This window comes from Helianthus annuus, chromosome 15 (assembly GCF_002127325.2).
Source record: "Helianthus annuus cultivar XRQ/B chromosome 15, HanXRQr2.0-SUNRISE, whole genome shotgun sequence".
Classification (NCBI taxonomy): Eukaryota; Viridiplantae; Streptophyta; class Magnoliopsida; order Asterales; family Asteraceae; genus Helianthus; species Helianthus annuus.
The window spans coordinates 72,342,572-72,363,414 of NC_035447.2; the positions used below are offsets into that span (position 1 = coordinate 72,342,572).

General features: G+C 38.4%; 1 protein-coding gene across 1 annotated transcript; it reads right to left on the reverse strand.

Annotated features, from left to right (window-relative positions):
- Positions 1-7,413: 7,413 nt before the first annotated feature.
- On the reverse strand, positions 7,414-11,770 carry LOC110911876. The gene is made up of 6 exons (XM_022156527.2): positions 11,523-11,770; positions 9,563-10,502; positions 9,307-9,485; positions 8,968-9,004; positions 8,773-8,837; positions 7,414-8,063 (listed from the first exon to the last, which is right to left on the reverse strand). Exons 1-6 carry the CDS (start codon positions 11,609-11,611, stop codon positions 7,613-7,615), a joined length of 1,761 nt encoding a protein of 586 aa, XP_022012219.1. The 5' UTR covers positions 11,612-11,770; the 3' UTR covers positions 7,414-7,612.
- Positions 11,771-20,843: the final 9,073 nt, after the last annotated feature.

The window sequence follows — 20,843 nt, forward strand, 5'->3', positions numbered from 1 at the left end:
GGCTGCCAAAAGATCACTCAGAGGTATAAATTCAACATGTTGACACTTTTAGTCCCTGTAGTTTGTAATTCCTCACTTTCGTGCACTTTCCGCTTCGTATGATCCATGATCTATCCGTTTAGGGTTATAAACACCATGTAGGATTATTATAGAGTCTATTTATCCATTGTTGACACTTTGGACCCTTACGTTCCATAGTTTTCACTGTTTGTCAACTTTAGTCCCTCTAAAGTATGTTTTCACATATTCAAAGTCTATGACACGTGTCAATACATTATTGGACGTAAATTTTCGAGGTGTTACAATAACGAATCTCACAGTCGTAGTAGTTGAGGAGTTCCACCCATCGGCGTTGACGCATATTAAGTTCCCTTTGATTGAAGATATGTTGTAAACTCCTAGGAACATACTAGCCGATCGGCTGGCCTGTTCGATCAGGATGCCTCCTGTTCGATCCGCGACCCCCTTTTGAGTATTTCGCGACGATTTTCGAGGTTTCGGCTTCGATGGACGATGATACGAATACGATAGAGTTCCTAGTCAAATTACTTTCAGTCTCACTTACTATATTTAACATACAATCTTCTATAAGTCACGTTTCGATTCGAGTTTCGATTGATTCGATTGAATACCACACAAAACGTAAAGTAAACATGCACAAGTAACACATAAGGCACACGCTTAGATCTTGATCGAGTCTTGGATTGTACGAGTCCTTTTCACAAGAGCACACAGGTTTGAGTTCAAGCATTTACCTCCTCATACTTGATTTCTCTCAAACCAGGGCTCTGATACCAACTTGTTACACCCTAACACGCTTTAACTGAAAAGATGCAGCGGAAAATACGTACCATAAAATTTCTTTTATTATGAACGTCTTAACTTACTTGAAGTTCATTTTAAGGTGACACATTTACAATGAATACATCAATCGAACTCATTTACGAAATAGAAACATAAACTATGTTTACTAAATTAGTTATTCAAACATTCCCGTACAATCTAACTTGTGACTCGGTCTTCGATCTCCACTCCTCAGTGATCCTCCGTGACTCGTACAACCTACACTTACCATACAAATTCAAACGTTAGTACACATTATAAACGTAACAAGATTCATACACTTTTACTTTCTATTCCGTTATTCCTTTGCACTTAGGCATTTCCGTCTGAGTATCCACTCCCCGGTGAGACTTCAACATTGTACCTGCATTATTCTTCATTCTTAAGGTACACTGTTATTAGCATCAATACTCAATGTATTGAAAACATATGAGCATACGTACTTACCTACTGGCATACGGTTATACATGCATACTGGCATCCACATATATACGTTCACACCTACACGCGTATGCACCTTTACACTTAAATACATAATACTTACGCCCATGCATATCTACTCGCATACGCACCTACACCGTTACCTACATATATACCTACCTACGTACATATCTACATACTTACACCCATACTTAAAACGAAACATAACTATACACGTGCATACATTCACTAGTGAAATCTATACATACATACATACATACATACATACATACATACATACATACATACATACATACATACATACATACATACATACGTACATACGTACGTACGTACGTACGTACATACACACATACACACATACACACATACACTTAATTCATTACCCCGCATACTCGCTTACATACCCCGTTCTTATTCGCACATCTTAAACGCTTTCAAAATATCTATCGGGTATGTTTCGGATCTTAAAAATGAGTTTCATACTCATCCGTAACTTACCAAGCCATTTGGTAGGGTTAAGGAACATTATAAAAACTTAACGAGGCTTGGAATGGGTTCACGGTGTCCGAATTCGAAGAAAAACGAAGAAATTACATAAACAATACTTTTACACCTGACCTCCACCGTAAGCTACGGTGGCTACCGTAGCTTACGGTGGCCCCAAAAGCTTATGGTAGAAATAAACTGCCTTACGGCAGAATTAAATGCCCAGCACCCACCGTAGCTTACGGTGGGCACCGTAAGCTACGGTGATGCCCAGTTCAGCCTTCGTTTTTAATACTAAAACTCGCATAACTTACTCGTTTTTGATCCGTTTTACCCGATTCTTTTTCCTACGCGACCGTAATTTAATTCTCCATCACATGGAGTGAAAATCCAATATTTGGACTACCTAACTTTATGACTCTTATGCCTTCGGCTTATTTCCCTTTTACCAAATTTTGACCCGTTCATGCATATCTCAACATAACTTGTTTCTAATTGTCCGTAAAACCTTTCCCTGCATTTTAGACTAAGAATCCTTGCCCCGGGTTCGTAGTCTTTACGAATTTCATTACCGCTACCTTACTTATACATAATTATTCGACCCGTTTAAACCCATCAAATTACCTTAATGCTTTCAACATTACATAACCTTACATAATTTCCCCACAATCATGAACATGAAAATTCTATATACATACTAAGAAGTGAGTCGGAAGTCACTTACCTTATGCGTTAGTGTTCACGCTTGCTTCCTTGCCTCCGCTTGACCCGTTAGTCTTCCATTCGTGTGGCCATGCTAGTGAAAACTCCTACCCATTCATGCCATCATATTCAAAACATTGTTAATACATATATTCATCATCACTAGCATTCAATTATAACCCAAACGGTTGCTTGACTTTCGTTAAATAACTATTAGCGTGCATAAGACTCGCATTAGCAATTTTACTTATTCTAATCTATGCTAATTTCATTCACCATCACGTATAGCACATTAAACAATCTAACTTGTATCTTGTGATCTCTCTACCCTTGAAAGTGCATCCAAAGACCTAGTCATGCTATTCATACATTGTTGAATTTCAGAAAGTCAACCATCTTACTTACATACTTTCGTCATATGATCATATACTCATCTAAACCTAGTCGACCATACCAATGATACCATTTACATTTCATAATCATGGTGTAAGACACACACATACATAAGTACATGATCAACTAATTACATATATGCACATGTATCATCAATTCAACTCATACTAACATATTCATGATTTTATAGTTGACAATCATATTCAAAGCTAGAATTTTGACATAATCTCAACACCATTTTTTACTAGTAAGTCCATAAGCTATCCATTTAGTACACATACCAATCCAAATTACTATTAAGCCACTAATCCATCATATGATGTGCACCTCATTATTCAAGCCTAGAATACAAGTTCTAATGCATAATTTCACCCAATCATTCCATCAACTAGACCTTCTTATGAAATCCTTCTACAATTTATCTTCTCATGATTAATTATTATCAATCATGTCATCATCAACTCTACACATGTTCATCCAGTGTTTAGCATACAATTTCACATACTAGCTTGTACGAGGCATTTCATCAAACACTTGGTGTGCGTACACCATTTAATGCACAATGTACAACTAATTCATGCATAATATTACAAGTTCATATCAAAATCATCAAGTTCCACTAGAATCATATAATTCTCATAATATACCCAAATTAACTAACAATTACTCATTACATACAACATCATACATAAACTTTACACAATAATTAAACATGCATGATTATCCATATCATCGTCTTCACTACCACAAGTGGGTTTCATCTCTAATCATCTAATTAACCTAAACCATGTGTAATCTATGCTCTATATCATGATATTAATACATTCTCATGCTCAATTTCATACAAATTCGTGGATTGATCAAAACCCACTTCATACCAAAATCACCAAATCAAAAATTACAACTTACCAAGTGATTTTTAGGGCTAGATGACTAAGAATTCGGGTACATGCATTAGATTTGGGTTGAATTCCCCTTTCAATTTGAGCAAATAAGCTTGAGCTAGGGTTTGGCTCCTTTGGGAGCTTCTGATCGATCTAGAACACACACGAATGTGTGTTTGTGTGTGTTGTTATTTTCTTATAATATCCCAACTTTCCTTTTAACCCACATTAATCCCTCATGATTGTTAATTAAACATAGTTGGCCCCATTGTTTTCCACTCTCAATCTATAGCCAACACTATCTAACCAAGTTAGATAACTTGGTTGTTGGTGAAATAACCCACTTAATCAATAAATCCTACTTACTTATGCCAACCTAATAAAATGTCCAAATAAAATATTTAGACCCGAGTTTTGGGGCGTTACAGTAAACATGCACAAGTAACACATAAGGCACACGCACACGTAAGCATTACCACACCAGTTCGAGTCTCGAGTTCGATGGATTGATTTGATTTACTTGATTATTGATTGATTAACTTTATCGCATTGTTACTTCCTATTATTCATAGTCGTAAATCGGTCGCATTGATTAAACATTCGATCATTTTATTAGACAACACTTACTCCACATAATACAAATAAAGCACAAAATCGACTAATTACAGTCAAAGAAGTCAAAGTTGACTTGGACTTTGACTTTGACTTTGACATTCGAAAACACGGGGTGTTACACATATATAGTGGGTAATATGATTGGTCGTGAAGTAGCAAAGATCACGCCCCATAATGCCCCGTACTCCACACCCTGGGCATGATCTTCAGAAAATTGGTGTTTGTGTGATTGTGAAAAAGCCAATGAAGAAATTGAGGGGCTTGATCTTGAAGGGAGTGTCTTGATGCCACATGTCACATAACCCTATAAGAGAGGCATTATCATAATGCCCACTACACATTGTCTAAATTCAAACTACTTTTGTAAGGGTCAATCATTAATGCCACTAGACCCGTAAAATAGCTCTTGTAAGACTAAAGGGTATGGGGAGGGTCATCCCCATGAGGATGGGCCGTCACGTAGGACGCCACATCACCATCCTCCATGGGATGGCCCTCCTAGCATTTTGAAGGGGGTGGAGGATGGCCCTACCCCACACCAATTATTTTATAATTTTTTAACTTTTTTTTGGTTAACTTGATAAAAACATCTTAAAAATTAAATAAAATTAAAACATAAAACAACATAATTAAATCCATTACATAACATAAAAAAAATTACATTTCCTAAAAATTAAAATTACTAATCCTAGAAACGGAAAACATAAAAGCGAAAAAAAATAACGATACGACTAAAAAAATACGAAACAACCTACGACGTCCATTTTTTCTTAACTTCCTCTTTCATCCTCCGGTAAACCTCGCGTTCATCCTCCGGAACCGAGTCGAGATCCAACCTCATAATCCTAAAATCCTCCGCTCGAGCATAGTCGGCCGACAAGTTTTTCTTATAACTATATTTTTCCGCGGTGAGCTCTTTGAACAAACGGAATTTGGATATCAACTCGTCCATTTTCGAACCCGCCCCGGAAGACGTTTGGCTCGAGCCGCCCCCTTTTCTCTTTCCGGCCGCCTCTTTTTTTGCTTTGTCCCTTCCACGGGGACGTTCCGACTCGTGAACGGCCAACACCTCATCGTCAAATTCCGGGTCGTCGTTTATGTCGATGTGACAACGAGCGGTGGAGCCTCCCGCACTATGACTTCCGGACTCGGAAGTTTTACTCCGTTTGGCGGTTGCGACCTCATTTGGAACCGGCCTCCGTTTGTTTTCTTTCTTTAAAACGTTCCATGCTCGGAGGTGTTGGAAAGGAGTTGTATTCTTAGAGTCTCATTTAGCCAAAGCAAGGTTGAGAATGTCCTCGTCGTTACTCCCACTAGAAGGATTAGTGTAAATTTGGTTATAAAACCCGCTAAAGGTGTTGATGGCCTTGCTCATTTTACGTCACTTGCCAGAGACGGAATCGATATCACGCATTGGGCCTTGCTCCATAAGCGCGTTAAATTTTTCCGTTATCGCCTCCAAAAACCGGTACCCGTTTGGTTGTTCCCTAAATTTAAAAAAAATGCCTTAGTAAAATAAAAAATAAATCTTTTTAAATTTAAATTAAAAAAAATAAACTTTGGTTCATACCGACAATCGGGCAAGTTGGGGACTTAACCCACGCAATTGCTTGCGCCTCCTCCTCTATTTTTGTCCAAGGTCTCGCCTTTGGTTTCGAACCGCCTTTGGTTTCGACTACGGTTTCAACCGCATTCCCCTTGTTTTTTTTTTTTTGCGCTTGAGATTTTGAGGTGGCGATTCGGGGACGACTTCTTCATCATCGTCAAGTGGAACCGGGGGGAATGTTGGCGGTTGCGATTGCAATTGCGCTTGAGATTCAAACGAGTTGCGCAACATCATTTGTTGGAGTGCTTGGTAATGTTGCATTTGTTGGACTTGAGACATTTGTTTGAACGCGTTGGGTGATTGTTGGAAACCCGAAAAGGTAAATTGCGGAGACACCCATGAAGGATCGATAGTCGGAGTGTAAGCGGAGGTCGAAAAAAAGTTAGCTTGATTCGGGTTCGGGTTGGGATTGTTTGAGTTGAACGGATTCATGATTTTCTAAAAAAGATAGAGTTTTTTTTATAAAAATGGATGACAGAAGGGAGAAGTTGGGAGATTTTGGATAGAGTTAATTTATAAAAATGGTTGAGGTGGGGTATTTATTTAAAGTGAAAAAACCTTTTTTTAATAGCCGTTGGCAACGGCTTTATTTCAAGAAGTTGGCCCGTCGCCAACGTCATTGGGGAGACGGAGAAGCCGGGATGCCCTAGAGGGGGCGGTGTGGGGGTGCGGTGCCAGGCCTCGCCGGGCCAAGCTGGCCCCCATACCATTTAGTCTAAAAAAACTGTTCATAGGATTGGATACATCTATAATCATTCGGCTAACAATTTTTTACCATTCACAAATCCACCATATCTACTTTAAATTAATATAATATAAAAAGCCCCTTTAATTGCGGGAAAGCATCACAATCAAAACCCGTCGGCTAACAATAATCGGCTGTTTTTACACTTAATCACTCATAAACAATTTGAAGTTGATAGAAATCATAGAATAGCGGATATCGAAAGAAGGTGGTCGTTGGGTTGACGGTTCGATTTCAAAGGTTTGAGTGCTCACCATTTAGTTTACAATTTGAAACTTGAAATGAGACGTATAGAGTATACAACCATTCAACGTTTATAATTTGTTGTTTTTTTTTTTTTTGTTTTAGAAACATCATTGAAACTTGAAATGAGACGTATAGAGTATACAACCATTCAACATTTATAATTTGTTTTTTTTTTTTTTAGAAACATCATGCTATCAGCTATGTATATGTACAATTGTAAAGTCACTATAAAATTGTATTCTGAGGAAAAAAACTAAAAAATCGTAATTTAAAACAACAAAACCAGGCGACCCGGCCAACCCAACCGAAGGTTTCCCTTATTTTGAAACCAACCAACCAAACCTTAAACACCCATAACACAGGTTGCCTGTTGTGGCACTAATGATCATAGCTCATCAGCCACACCATCATCGTCGTTAGGTTTGGCTCATGTAAACAAACTTGACAGAAAAAAAAAAACAATTGCTCAATCTGATATCTAAATGGTTTTCATTTGTAAATCAAGATCCTGAGTCGACTTAAAAAACCAAACCCATTTAGGCCGGGCCCTGGTCAAGTCCTTTTGAGCATCTCTACGCACCATGGTTGAACCCATAACCACCAATTAAACAGAAGACAACAAAGATAGAAGTGAACATTGTATGACAATCAGTGTCCATTGATATGAGATCTAGTGGCGGGTTGGCTGGTTAGCCGAGAAAATGGAATCTGTGCCTGACCGGGAAGACCTCTCTGGCTAGAGAAACGATCAATGGCTACTACCTTTGGATCAGACACCGATTTCGAGAAGGCCTGGGCCAGCTCAACCGCTGAAGCTGCTTTTCCATAACGAGGTCCAGCTGATGGTTCAGGGTCCACAGGTTTGCGCCAGGTTTCTGGTGAAGGCGGTCTTTCCTGTTGCTGTTCGAGGTCCCTGCTGCTCTTGCGGTTGTCGTTTCTCCAGTTGCTTCTTCTTTGAGCATCTGATTTTTCTGCTTCTCGCCTGTCAATGGTCTTTCCGGTTCTATGATGATCAAATGGTTCAGATTTCCCGTTTTGACGTGAGGTGACGGTTGGGTTCATGGGCGGGTTCTCGGCCCTAGTAATGTCCTTTTTCATCCTACAAGAACAAAACACATCATGACCCATTTGGCCCTTTTCAGGTAAGCTTTTTCTATCTACCCTTTTGACATGTTCGCATGAAAACGTAACCCAATTCGACATCTCGACTCTATGAAAACCCATAATCAATATCATCATCTCTAATGATGCCAACAAGGAAGTACACAAAGGAAAAGAGAAGATGCATGTTTCAAGAATCTGGGCTAAAAGCTAGAATGTTAAAAGGTTGTTATTTTATATTTAGAGTAAAATGTCATTTTTATCCCTGAGGTTTGGTCAGTTTTGCGACTTTTGTCCAAAGGATTGTTTTTTTATGCATCTAGATCCAAAAAGTTTAGAATCTTGCCATTTTCATCCGGCTCGTTAACTCCATCCCTTTTCTCCGTTAAGCCAGAGGTATTTCCGTCCTTTTTGTTAACTTAAAGGGCAATTCGGTCTTTTCCACTTTATGTACAAGCATTTAGCATAATGTGAAAGTATTCAAACTACCCTTAACGGGGAAAGAAGACGAAAATACACTTGACTTGACGAAGAAAAATGGATAGAGTTAACGAGTTGGACAAAAATGGCAAGATTTTAAACCTTTTGGATCTAGATGCAGAAAAACAAACATTTGGACAAAAGTCGCAAAACTGGCCAAACCTCAGGGACGAAAATGGCATTTTACTCTTATATTTAAAAATGAATAAATTCAAGTATATGTGTACCTATTAGGAGATTGGATCATGTCTTGAGTAACAGCAACATCATCGACCCCCCGCTCCTTCAGAACCTAACAACATGACCAGCAATATCACCATACAAAGATACTAGTAGGTCTTAATGAGCCAGTTTGACAAACCATTAGTTTATAAAAAAAGTTCACATATTGATAACTTAAATAATAAAAAAAAAATCCTTACCAATTCCCGCGGGCGAGCACCACCAAATACGGCGTTCCTGTAGAGGACATAGCTGTTAGTTGTAAATACAGACTCTGTGAAGTGTCAACCAAACCAATAATGTGCTACACACATAACTTATTTTCAAAATAATCATATATTTCTTTGATTATAAGTTTTGCTTTTGGTGTTTCCGTATTGACAGGAACAAACGGCAACTGAAAGTCCACCAGCGTCCTCAAAGTTTTGATTCTACAATATGCACTTTCTCTATAGATGAAGATCTATTTGTTTCAACTCTTTACATGTTTCCATTTAGATACTTACAAAATATATTTAAGCACATGAGGTGGTTGGTACCTTTCTCTTTCGGTATTTCTTTCAATTTGTTCAAGAGACTGTAGCCGCGGCTTTAAGTTCACTCTTGGTCGCTCAGATACCTGATTAGCATCGTCTAGTCCAGCTAAGTTATGTACCGAAGAATTCACATTTCCATAAGTGTCACTTCTAGTAACTAACTCCCCTGACTGTGGCATAGTCTACAAGCACACGACCATTATCAAAACATCAATACTGATCGAAAGAGACATTCTCAAAAAATTCCAACTTAAAATACCTGCTTATAAGCTACAAGTGGTTCAATACTGTCAACTGGTTTAGACCTCGGAAGTAACTTCAACTTGGGCCGCTCAGTCGACTCTGGTCCACCAAGTGTTACCCCACCATGAGATGGCTGAACTTGAACACCATCCGAATGCGTAGAAGTTCTAGCCATTGGCAACCTGTCGTTCATGCTCGAACTCCTGCCACCCGAAACATCTGCTGAACCGTAAGAAAATGTGGAGTGTGTATTTCCTTTAGATTGTATTTTAGCTTCAGGCTCAGGATGTCTGATGACCTCTACATCTATCTGTTTATGTTGGTTTGAAAGCCAACGACCTGAAGATACCTTCTCGAGTGCACTTGCATGGGCTAACTTGGTTGCAGCATCAGGAGCAGACCAAGAAGCCGCAACAGACTCTGAAATCCCAACAGCCACTTTCCTAGGACCCCATGCATTTGGAGACGGCCCCCTTATTTTACTTTCAACACCCACATTTGAGTTACTTGGACCCAATGATCCCACTTCACTTTTAACATAAGACCTACTAGTACCACTACTAACATTAGCTGCTTCACTAAACCTGGCTGCAAAAGAACCCCCCGTACTACCACCTGTAAACTGAGAAAGTGGGGTGGTTGCAGGTCGAGCTGGTACGTTCCCCGCCAACGGGTAATCAGATTTTGGCTCCTGGCGAACAGGCACAACAGTACCACCACGAATATTTTCATCACTCACTGTGCGACGAGGTGCGGACCCCCCATCCAATGGCTTTCGTTCATCTTCATCAAAGTTACGCCCAATTTGCACATTGTGAGCTAGAAATGGGGTCTTATCATCATAAGTTCTTACAGCACCAGCTGAACCTGGTCGTAGTCTGTGATCTTGTCTTCCCATAGGATTTGTCCACGAAGATTGGCGATCAAATCCAACATGATTTAAAGGCCTCACAGTTCTATACAAACCACAGAATAAACAAATTAATGTAAGAAAAAACTAAACCTTGTTATGTTCTAACCTAGCTCCAGAGGGCCCAGATTAAACAAACAAGCATCTATCAGTTCCTCAAAAGTAAACATACACTGATTCTAGAGATCAAATGTAATACCCTATGAGCCAAAAGTAAATACAAAATTGCTAGGTTAAATATATACTCATCTCATCAACACAATTATTCAAAAACAGGCGCATCATAACTGAATTTGAAAATGAATCATCAAACGTAAACGAGTATCCGTTAGTCGTTACCACACAGATCTTTTACAAACACAATCAAATCGATGAAATACACAAGCTATCGCACATAATTATCAATCTAATTAACATTAATCCAAGTCAGTAAACAACAGAGAACAAATTTGATTTCGAATCAGCAAAACGAACAATCTCAAATTCTGTACTTACGAGAATGAATCAGAGAAAGAAGAAAGGTACCATCTCCTACTACATACTCATCAACACAATCATTCAAAAACAAACGCATCTTATTTGAATTCAAAGCTGAATCATCAAATGCAAACGAGTACACAACAAATTCGAACGTACACTTAGGGTTTCAACTTTTCACTAGCAGATCTTCTACAAACACAATCAAATCAACAAAGTACACAAGCTATCAGACATAGCTATCAATCTACTTCACGTTAATCCAAGTCAGTAAACAAAATCAAACAGATTTGATTTCGAATCAGCAAAACGTACAATCTCAAATCCGATACTTACGAAAATGAATCGTCGTTACTACACACAACAAATTCGAACGTTCACCTAGAGTTTCAACTTTTCACAGACAGATCTTCTACAAACGCAATCAAATCGACGAAACACACAAGCTATTTCACATAACTATCAATCTAATTCACGTTAATCCAAATCGGTAAACAACAACAAAAAGATTCGATTTCGAATTAGCAAAACGAGAATCTGAAATCTGAGAGTTATGAAAACGAATTAGAGAGAGAAGAAAGGTACTGACTCGCCAGGAGCGGAGGGGAGAGAGAGATCAGAAGGAATTGAACCGCCATGGAAGTCTTTGAGAGTCATCGTAGCTTTCTTCTTCGCCATTGTTGACGATAGTTATTGGATTATTGTTGTGTATGTATGAAATATATGAATGAAACGTCGTCGTCTTCCTTGATAACCTCTCTGCAACACAACTTTCTCTCTCTATGTTTCAGAGAGAGAGAGAGAGTGATGGTTTGCGTTGGAGCCACGGCTAAATACTCGAGAAGCTACATGATGTTGTTCAGGGATAATGGTCGTGTCTCGTCAGTGTTTGGTACGCAGGAATGAAAGGCGGAATGGAATGGATGATTACGAGAGCACGAAGAAAATGATGTTTGGTTGGTCAATGGAATAGAATTACCCATTCCAAAAGGCATTTCATTTCCTCAAAATCATTCCATCCACCCCATGTTTTTTTTCATTCTATCCCCTCTTGCACCATTCATCAACAACACCACAACCCTTCACCTTCGCCACAACCCACCACCGATGCCATCGCCGCCACCCGCAACCCGCCACCCCGACTGTCACACCCAACCAATGGCGGAATCATCGGAGTGGAACGAAGAATTGCTCATCACACATAACGCTAATTGTGACAATAATTAAATCAAAACCGTTTTCATTTCATCATTCAAAAGAGTTAGAATACATGGAAACACAAGTACAACATGTTTAATACTTGAAAATAACATAACAACAAGCACAAAATTGATACAACATATTAAACCTAAGACGTCTATATGTGTATCTAGGCATCATCACTATTTCGGTTTCATATCATCGTCATCCTCAACCTGTAACATGTTTAAAATAAAGTTCAATGCAAAAGCAAAGGCGAGTATACAGGTTTTCATACATACATACCATAAAAATGAGTTTAAACAATTCCACATGGCAAGCTATTGAAACAAGATAAACAGTAAAATTGGCATGTGTTTAACTAATCAAACCAATGATAAAACGCAATAAGCTCTTAACATAACCTCAAGAATACGGGTGGTGCGTTAATCCTATAGCGCTATATATGTCAAGGATAGGCTCGTACGAAGTTAATGATAAGTCTAACACAAAACGTATAACCCCAAGTTTAAAGTATAAAGTAATCAAGTAGGCATGCATGTATAAGGAATGTTTGTGCAATTAAGAATAAAGTTTAAGTGTAAGTTTTATAGATTAACATGTTACACCCCAAAAAGGTGGTAAACGAAAAGGGGGTTCAAGTATTCTCACGGTTTTGCAAGCTTCCACTTGTTAATCCGCGAGAGAGTTGTTGTTGTGGGAGGTTGGAACACCAAGTCCTTCAACACGAAGAAACGAAGGTGTATAAGTATTGGAGGATAACGGAGATTACGGGTTCGGAATCAAAAGAATATGGAAAGTAAATATATGAGAAATTAACCATCTAGCTCATAAATACTCATCTTTGACACTATAAAACCCATGGGGGTTTAAATGTTTTCATGGGTTAAAGTACCCATTAGAATCTTGACGAGTAATATGTTCTTAGATGGTATAACCTACTATTTTGACAAATAACCATTAGGTTATCATCAAGAGTTTGGTCACCATAAGTATTATATATTTTATATAACACATATTTATAAGTTCTAGTCCATTATCATACAAGAATGTCATAGAAGTCATACATGAGGTAGGAAGATAAATATTCCATTTAGGAGCCTCTTTAATTGTCGCCAATACACAAGTTGTCATAAGACAACAAGGATGGTCATGAACATACATTAGGAAATGGAAATAGATACTATCTAACTAAGAAATCATCAAGTGGTGTGTGGATTTGTATGTAGGATAGCCCAAGCTATCCAAATAATCACACAACTTCAAGTGTAGGACTTGTTCATCACTTGTGGGTTAAAACATTATGAAAACAGAATGTTTGTGAAGATTAAACCTCTGGATTTACATGTCACAATCTTGTTTTTAAGCTCACATAATCATGGTCTTGATTAGTGGCATAAAAACATAGGAATGTGTTGAGAAATCTCAATTTAAAGTATGTTAAACAAGTGTTTATACAAAATCAGAAAGCTTATTGCACTTTGGAGCCTTTTATGGTGATGTTCCAGCCTTGGTTTTCCATGGAAAATCTGTGAAAACATACCTAAGGTTGTTCCAAGTGCTAAGAAAGAAGAATCTTTGAAAAAGATGAAGTAGAAGTGAACTTATGCTCACTTTAGTAACTTGAAACGAATCTGATTATCTTCTGATTTCCAGCTGATTTGAGAGTTATTAGAGAGTGTTTAAGTGGGTTTGCAAAGTAAAAATGTGTGGAGGAGGCTTGGGATTTATAGGGGATGAATTAGGGTTGAGTTAGGTGCCAATAAATGCAAGAAACACAAAATAAACACAAGAAACAGCCCAATCCGCGAACTGGAAGTTGGAGTTTGCGGATCAGACCTTATCGCGGGGCGCGAGCCACCCAAGAGGGGCGAGTCACGGCCGGTGAGGGAGTGGGGGTTGGGAATTAAGTTTCAATTGTTGTCAATAATGGCCCCTCATGTTTGTTTTTGTTGGTTTTAAGGTGTTTTAAGGGTAAATTAAGGGTTTGTTAAGTATGAATAACATAAAACAAGTATGATGAAGTATGATTTAGCATATGTATGTCGTAATTAAGTATCGTATGCATCCAAAAGGCGTATGTTTCACGTATATCACGAAGTTTGCAACACATAGTTTTCAAGAATTACGAATAATGTATCAATTGTTTCACGAATTTAAACGTATGAACATGTATGAAATATGTAGAACGCGGATTTAAAGAAATACGAATTTTATTTATGATCCAAGTCTCGGATTTTTTTTAGAACGATTACAACGATTATAACGAAAGATGATTACAAGAATACAAGACTTCCAAAAATAGAAATACGAACAATGCTTTCTAATTATGGAAAGTACGAAGAAGCATGGCGTTACACCGACAGCCACCGCCATCGTCGTCGCCACTCACCCGCCACCGTTACCAGCAACCGCCAACGCCACTTGTCGCCGCCACCCACTGATGTGAGGGTGTTTAATCATGTTTGAAAGTGTTTAATTATGAGGTTTTACATGATTATGTGTATGAAAACGGGTTACTTTGAGTTGGTTTTGATTTGCATGTACTCGGAGCATAATGAATGGCTTTTGGAGCTTGACGGAAGGTTTTCGGGAAGCATTATGGAGTATTGGAAGCATATACACAAGTTGGAAGGTCAAAATGTGGAAAATGGGAAGTTCGGTAACAATCGGCGCCACTAGGCGCTGATTTCAGCGCACCACAGAAGGAAAGTATAGTTTGGCGCACTAGGCGTTGTTTTTAGCGCACTGGGCGCTGAACCCAGATCTGACTTGCGAATTTCCTGTTTTTCCACCATATTTAAGCACAAACATTCCCCAAACGAAATTATCATTAACCCAAGCCGTTTTCCACTTCCCAAGGACGTATTTTGGAGTTCACAACCTCAACCCAATCATCAATCATGCAATATCTCATCAAGATTGAAGATCAAATCAAGAACATGAGCGGCTAAACCACCCGTGATCATCTCCGGGACTAGGGTTTGTGTTAGGAACCGGGTTGACTTAGTTTTACAAAATTTTGGATTGAGATTTGACTAATCATTCGGTTAGTTTATCTTTATTGTTTATTTGTTTTTGATTAAACATTGTTGGATTATAATTTGCATACTTGTTCATCAGTTATTTGGTTTTGTCATCAACAATTGGGATTAAATTCTAAGTTGTCATTGTCTTCAACCTTTAACCATTGAACTTGTTCATGTTTATGAAATCTAGGATTGGTAATTATCTAGGTTACTATTCAGTTGCATCAATCTTTCGGTTTCGATCGTGGATCATTGCAATCAAATATATTATCTGTTAATTATTTATCAAAACAAGTAGTTAGCAAATCATGTCTATGTGATTTCCAATTGGTAGTAATTAGGTTACCCGTGTTTCTACACAACCTGAAAACCCGGAGATTGGTCCCTCTTCTCACAATCGTTTACAACTTAAATTTTACAATCGTTTTCATAATTACTTTCACAAACTGCAAAAAGCAATTAGTTTAGACGTAGATGGTAATTAAAGCAACGAACTTTCATACTTTCCACTGATTCCCCGTGGATTCGACACCCTACTTTCCCTTTACTAGTAAAAGGTGAAGAGAACACTTTTTAATTATATTTTTGACCGACCTTACGGCATCGATCAAAATGGCGCCGTTGTCGGGGAATCGGTGCGCTTAGTGTTTAGTAAGTTGTTTTTCTTAAAAAATAACAAAAAAAAAATTAGAAAATACAAAAAATCCAAAAATATTTCTTGTAGTTTATAGTTTTTTATATATGTTAGTTTCTACGCGGGTATTTTAGTTGGTTTGTGCAGGAAGTGAAATCTCTGGATCATGGATAGAGCTCATCAGTCATGCCCTTGTTGTGGGAAAATTCACATACATGAAGATTGCCTAGTGTTTTGGACAGACCCAGTATTTTGGAAAGAAAAATTGATGTCTGGGTACATGGCACCTTCATATCAGGGACACTATCAGTCAAATGTCAACCACAAGTATGAGCAAAATTTGGGTTATAATGATTACAAATCCGAGGTGGTGCCCTTCTCAAGATACCAAGAAGATTATAATGGTTATTATTATGACTACCCTAAGTCAACATACAATGATTTTAATATACGTAATCAATGGTCATGGTAATTACCAAGGGAGTTTAGATCAGCATTACCAAAGTCAAAATTATTGTCAAGGTAAACACCAAAATTCTAAACTTGACGAAATCATGGATATTATGATGGAGGTGGCACAAGAGAGCAGGTTGAGAACTGAGGCTATGGTCCAACGATCGAATCGAATAGACAAACAAATTGCAACATTGAAGGTTGTGAAGGATAATACCACATCTATTCATGCATTTGTTGAAGAAACACAAGAAATACCAGTTGTGGTTGTTGAAGATGAAGAAGAGGTTGAAAGTCTTCCTGAACTTGAAGTTATATGTTTAAACCCATATGAAGACTTAGCACCTACTGAAGAACTGGAGACTGAAGTAGTCCAAGTTTATCCCGAACCGCAGCATATTTTGATTACTCCAACTAACAAAGTTGGGGACGATGGTTCGAGTGGGAATAAGAGAAAGGTGAGTAGAGAAGACCTCGGACAAGGTATATTGAAGTGGCTATACGATGATCCAACACACGTATTCATGATAGGAAAGAAGGTGAAGACTCGACAGGTCAATTATCGAACACACTGTGGAAATTCGGCAGGCAAATGTGGATTTCACTGGTTTCGTACTGATTCAGCAAATATCGTTGGCAGGAGAGAGCATATAGGAATTTGGAATGTCAATTACCAAGCATATGCAGGAAACTCGGTGGGTAAATGTTCACTTCGACCCCCATGAACGAATATCAGGTACGGTCTGGCTGAAGACCTATAAACTTAGCGCTCTCGGGAGGCAGCCCGAGGATGTAGAGTAGTGTGTATTTGTTTTGTTTTTGCGTGATTACTTTTGCAGGTTATCAGGTTATTGATCTCTACGGGTGCAATGGTCCAAGTGTGGGGATGTTTGGTGAAGTCCCAGTACGTCCTAGTTGCAGTGGCGGACAATGCACGGATTAGAGTCAATCAAAACTGTCCATACTCAATCTCCATTTGGACAGGGATGATCTGAACACTAATTGTAGAGATTGACCCGAGTACTTGTGGACACGTCCGCGAATGAAATGCTATACGGTCGTGGTGGAACATGACACATGAGGATTCTACACTTCAAACCAGGGGAGTCTGTTCCACTTTTATTATCGCACGTTTATTATTGCATTTTTATTTGTGCTCTTGGTGGTGTTTAACTTTATATGTTAGGGAATGTGTTAATTTATTTGTTTTAGGAATGGTCGCTCATGAGGTTTATTAGTTGGTATTCCTAGGTTTTGTTTTAAAAGCACTATACATTAGGGACAATGTCGCCCAAGTGTGGGGATATAGAAACCCGGGAAGGGAAAGGTTTGGGACAGAGGATTGAAAGAGGTTGAAAGTGATTGAAAACGATGAAAAACAGAAAATTGAAAATTTTGAAAATTTTAAAGAATTTCATCTCCGTAAGTGAACTAAATGGATACGAAAACCGAACGTTTCAATCACTAATGGGTTCCTTGCCGGTAGTAATCTAATATAGTCCCTTGTCATGGTCGTTCCTTTAAGTTTCATGAGAGTAGGTCCGACAGGTGTTTTTAGTATAAAAGAATTGAGAAGAGATGTCTATTTAGGGGTAACATGCTTTAGATTGCATATGCTACATGTTGACAACCCTTTTTGTCCTTTCTTGGTGAGAATTTTGAGCCTGTAGAATGATAGAATGATTTATATTTTGACTTCATTTGATGAGAGCAGGCCGCATGTTATTCTGTGTTAGAACTTGTATGATTTGATTCATGCTGAGACAGTGGTTTGATATGCGCACGTAAATGATAAAGGCATTAGGATATCCCTTACACCAGTTATGTTTGTTTCATGTTTACCGAACCATCACCCTTAGTAGCCCTGTTGAGCCTATTTACCTTTCGTTTGTCCACCCAATGTGAATTGTTTGATACCGACCATGAACGACAAAGTATGGATAGTTGAAAAGAAAAAAAAAAGAAGAAAACAAAGAAAAAGAAAAATAATCAGAAATAGAAAAAAAGAGCAAAAATAGAAGTTTTGTGGATATTGTTTATGTCTTGGGTAGAAACCAACCCAAAAGTTTGTTATGTTTGCAAATAAAGTTGTCACGGTTTGGTTGTTTGTTTGTTTGCCACATAAAACTCTATAAATATAAGCCAAAAATCTTCCTACCCTTACCCTAAGCCCAAAATCGAAAGTCCTTTTGATGCGTGTCGTGTTATATGATATAGTGGAGGTATGATTGTTATACAAGCCTATGATTACAGGATTTCATGTTTGGTTTTGAGTGTATAAATACTAGCACATTACACGCTAGTTCAGTTTTTAAACCGAGAGGAGAGTTTATTGTGAGGGGCGTGTAGCATGTGTATAATCCTAAGCATGTTAGTTTTGAATAGACAAGTCTTAAGTTTTAGAAAGTGCATCAATTGCTTGTCGGACTGTCAATCTTGATTGTGTCGGTCTATGGAACGGGTATGACTTGGGACTTAAACGGTTGCATTGGTTTAGGGGTTTAGAGGTGTTGTTACTATGGTGAGTAATTTCGTATCGGTTTGCTTGGGGGCAAGCAAAAGGTAAGTGTGGGGATGTGATGTGAGGGTGTTTAATCATGTTTGAAAGTGTTTAATTATGAGGTTTTACATGATTATGTGTATGAAAACGGGTTACTTTGAGTTGGTTTTGATTTGCATGTACTCGGAGCATAATGAATGGCTTTTGGAGCTTGACGGAAGGTTTTCGGGAAGCATTACGGAGTATTGGAAGCATACACACAAGTTGGAAGGTCAAAATGTGGAAAATGGGAAGTTCGGTAGCAATCGACGCCACTTGGCGCTGATTTCAGCGCACCACAGAAGGAAAGTATAGTTTGGCGCACTAGGCGCTGTTTTTGGCGCACTGGGCGCTGAACCCATATCTGACTTGCGAATTTCCTGTTTTTCCACCTTATTTAAGCACAAACATTCCCCAAACGAAATTATCATTAACCCTAGCCGTTTTCCACTTCCCAAGGACGTATTTTGGAGTTCACAACCTCAACCCAATCATCAATCATGCAATTTCTCATCAAGATTGAAGATCAAATCAAGAACATGAGCGGCTAAACCACCCGTGATCATCTCCGGGACTAGGGTTTGTGTTAGGAACTAGGTTGACTTAGTTTTACAAACTTTTGGATTGAGATTTGACTAATAATTCGGTTAGTTTATCTTTATTGTTTATTTGTTTTTGATTAAACATTGTTGGATTATAATTTGCATACTTGTTCATCAGTTATTTGGTTTTGTCATCAACAATTGGGATTAAATTCTAAGTTGTTATTGTCTTCAACCTTTAACCATTGAACTTGTTCATGTTTATGAAATCTAGGATTGGTAATTATCTAGGTTACTATTCAGTTGCATCAATCTTTCTGTTTCGATCGTGGATCATTGCAATCAAATATATTATCTGTTAATTATTTATCAAAACAAGTACTTAGCAAATCATGTCTATGTGATTTCCAATTGGTAGTAATTAGGTTACCCATGTTTCTACACAACCTGAAAACCCGGAGATTGGTCCCTCTTCTCACAATTGTTTACAACTTAAATTTTACAATCGTTATCATAATTACTCTCACAAACTGCAAAAAGCAATTAGTTTAGACGTAGATGGTAATTAAAGCAACGAACTTTCATACTTTCCACTGATTCCCCGTGGATTCGACACCCTATTTGCCCTTTACTAGTAAAAGGTGAATAGGACACTTTTAATTATATTTTTGACCGACCTTACGTTGATGCCACTACCACCACCACCAACCACCGCCGCTGCCGCCACCCACCGTCACCTCCGCCGCCACCCACCACCAACGGCCGCCGTCGCCGTCGCCGCCACTGCCACTTGTTATCGTCGCCGCACCGCCACTCGCCGCCACCACCACTACCCATGTCACACCCCGATATTTCCACGTATTACCGGTGGGGAGTATCGTGACGTAGTTGATATCATCATAGTCAAACAACACAATTCGAATGCACAGCGGAAACAAAAGATAAATATATTGCAATCTAATATAAAGTAATATCAAAGTATTACAAACGGAAAGTAAAGGATCCACAGGCGGATCGAAAAAATAAAATGAAACATTGTTCAACAGACTTTAGGCATCTAAGCTTGCGAGACTCTTTATTGATGTTAGGAGTAGCCAGCCTATTCCGATTAGTACCTGCACTTAGGCTTTTTGGAAAATACGTTAGTTTTCACTGGTAAATACAATTTAACTGACTCATTTTGAAAATGTTTTAGAAAATTGATTTGAGTGCAAATGGCACAAAACTTTTTATAACTTGGGATAATTATTTGTATATAATACTTGTAAAAGATTTACATGTTTCTTATACGTTTAGTGGCCCGGCCTGTATACCAGGTTAAAGATTAATAGACACACCACATGTATAATGCCCACGAGGTTGATTCCTCTAAGTGGATTACCAGTTTTTACATAGGCACTGTCAGGTGTACGCCTACACCCCGTGCTTAGGTCGTGGTCATTTCATGAATGATGCCAAGGATATCCGGGACATGGTCATTAACCCCCAAAGGTTTTAAGCAAACAAAACAATT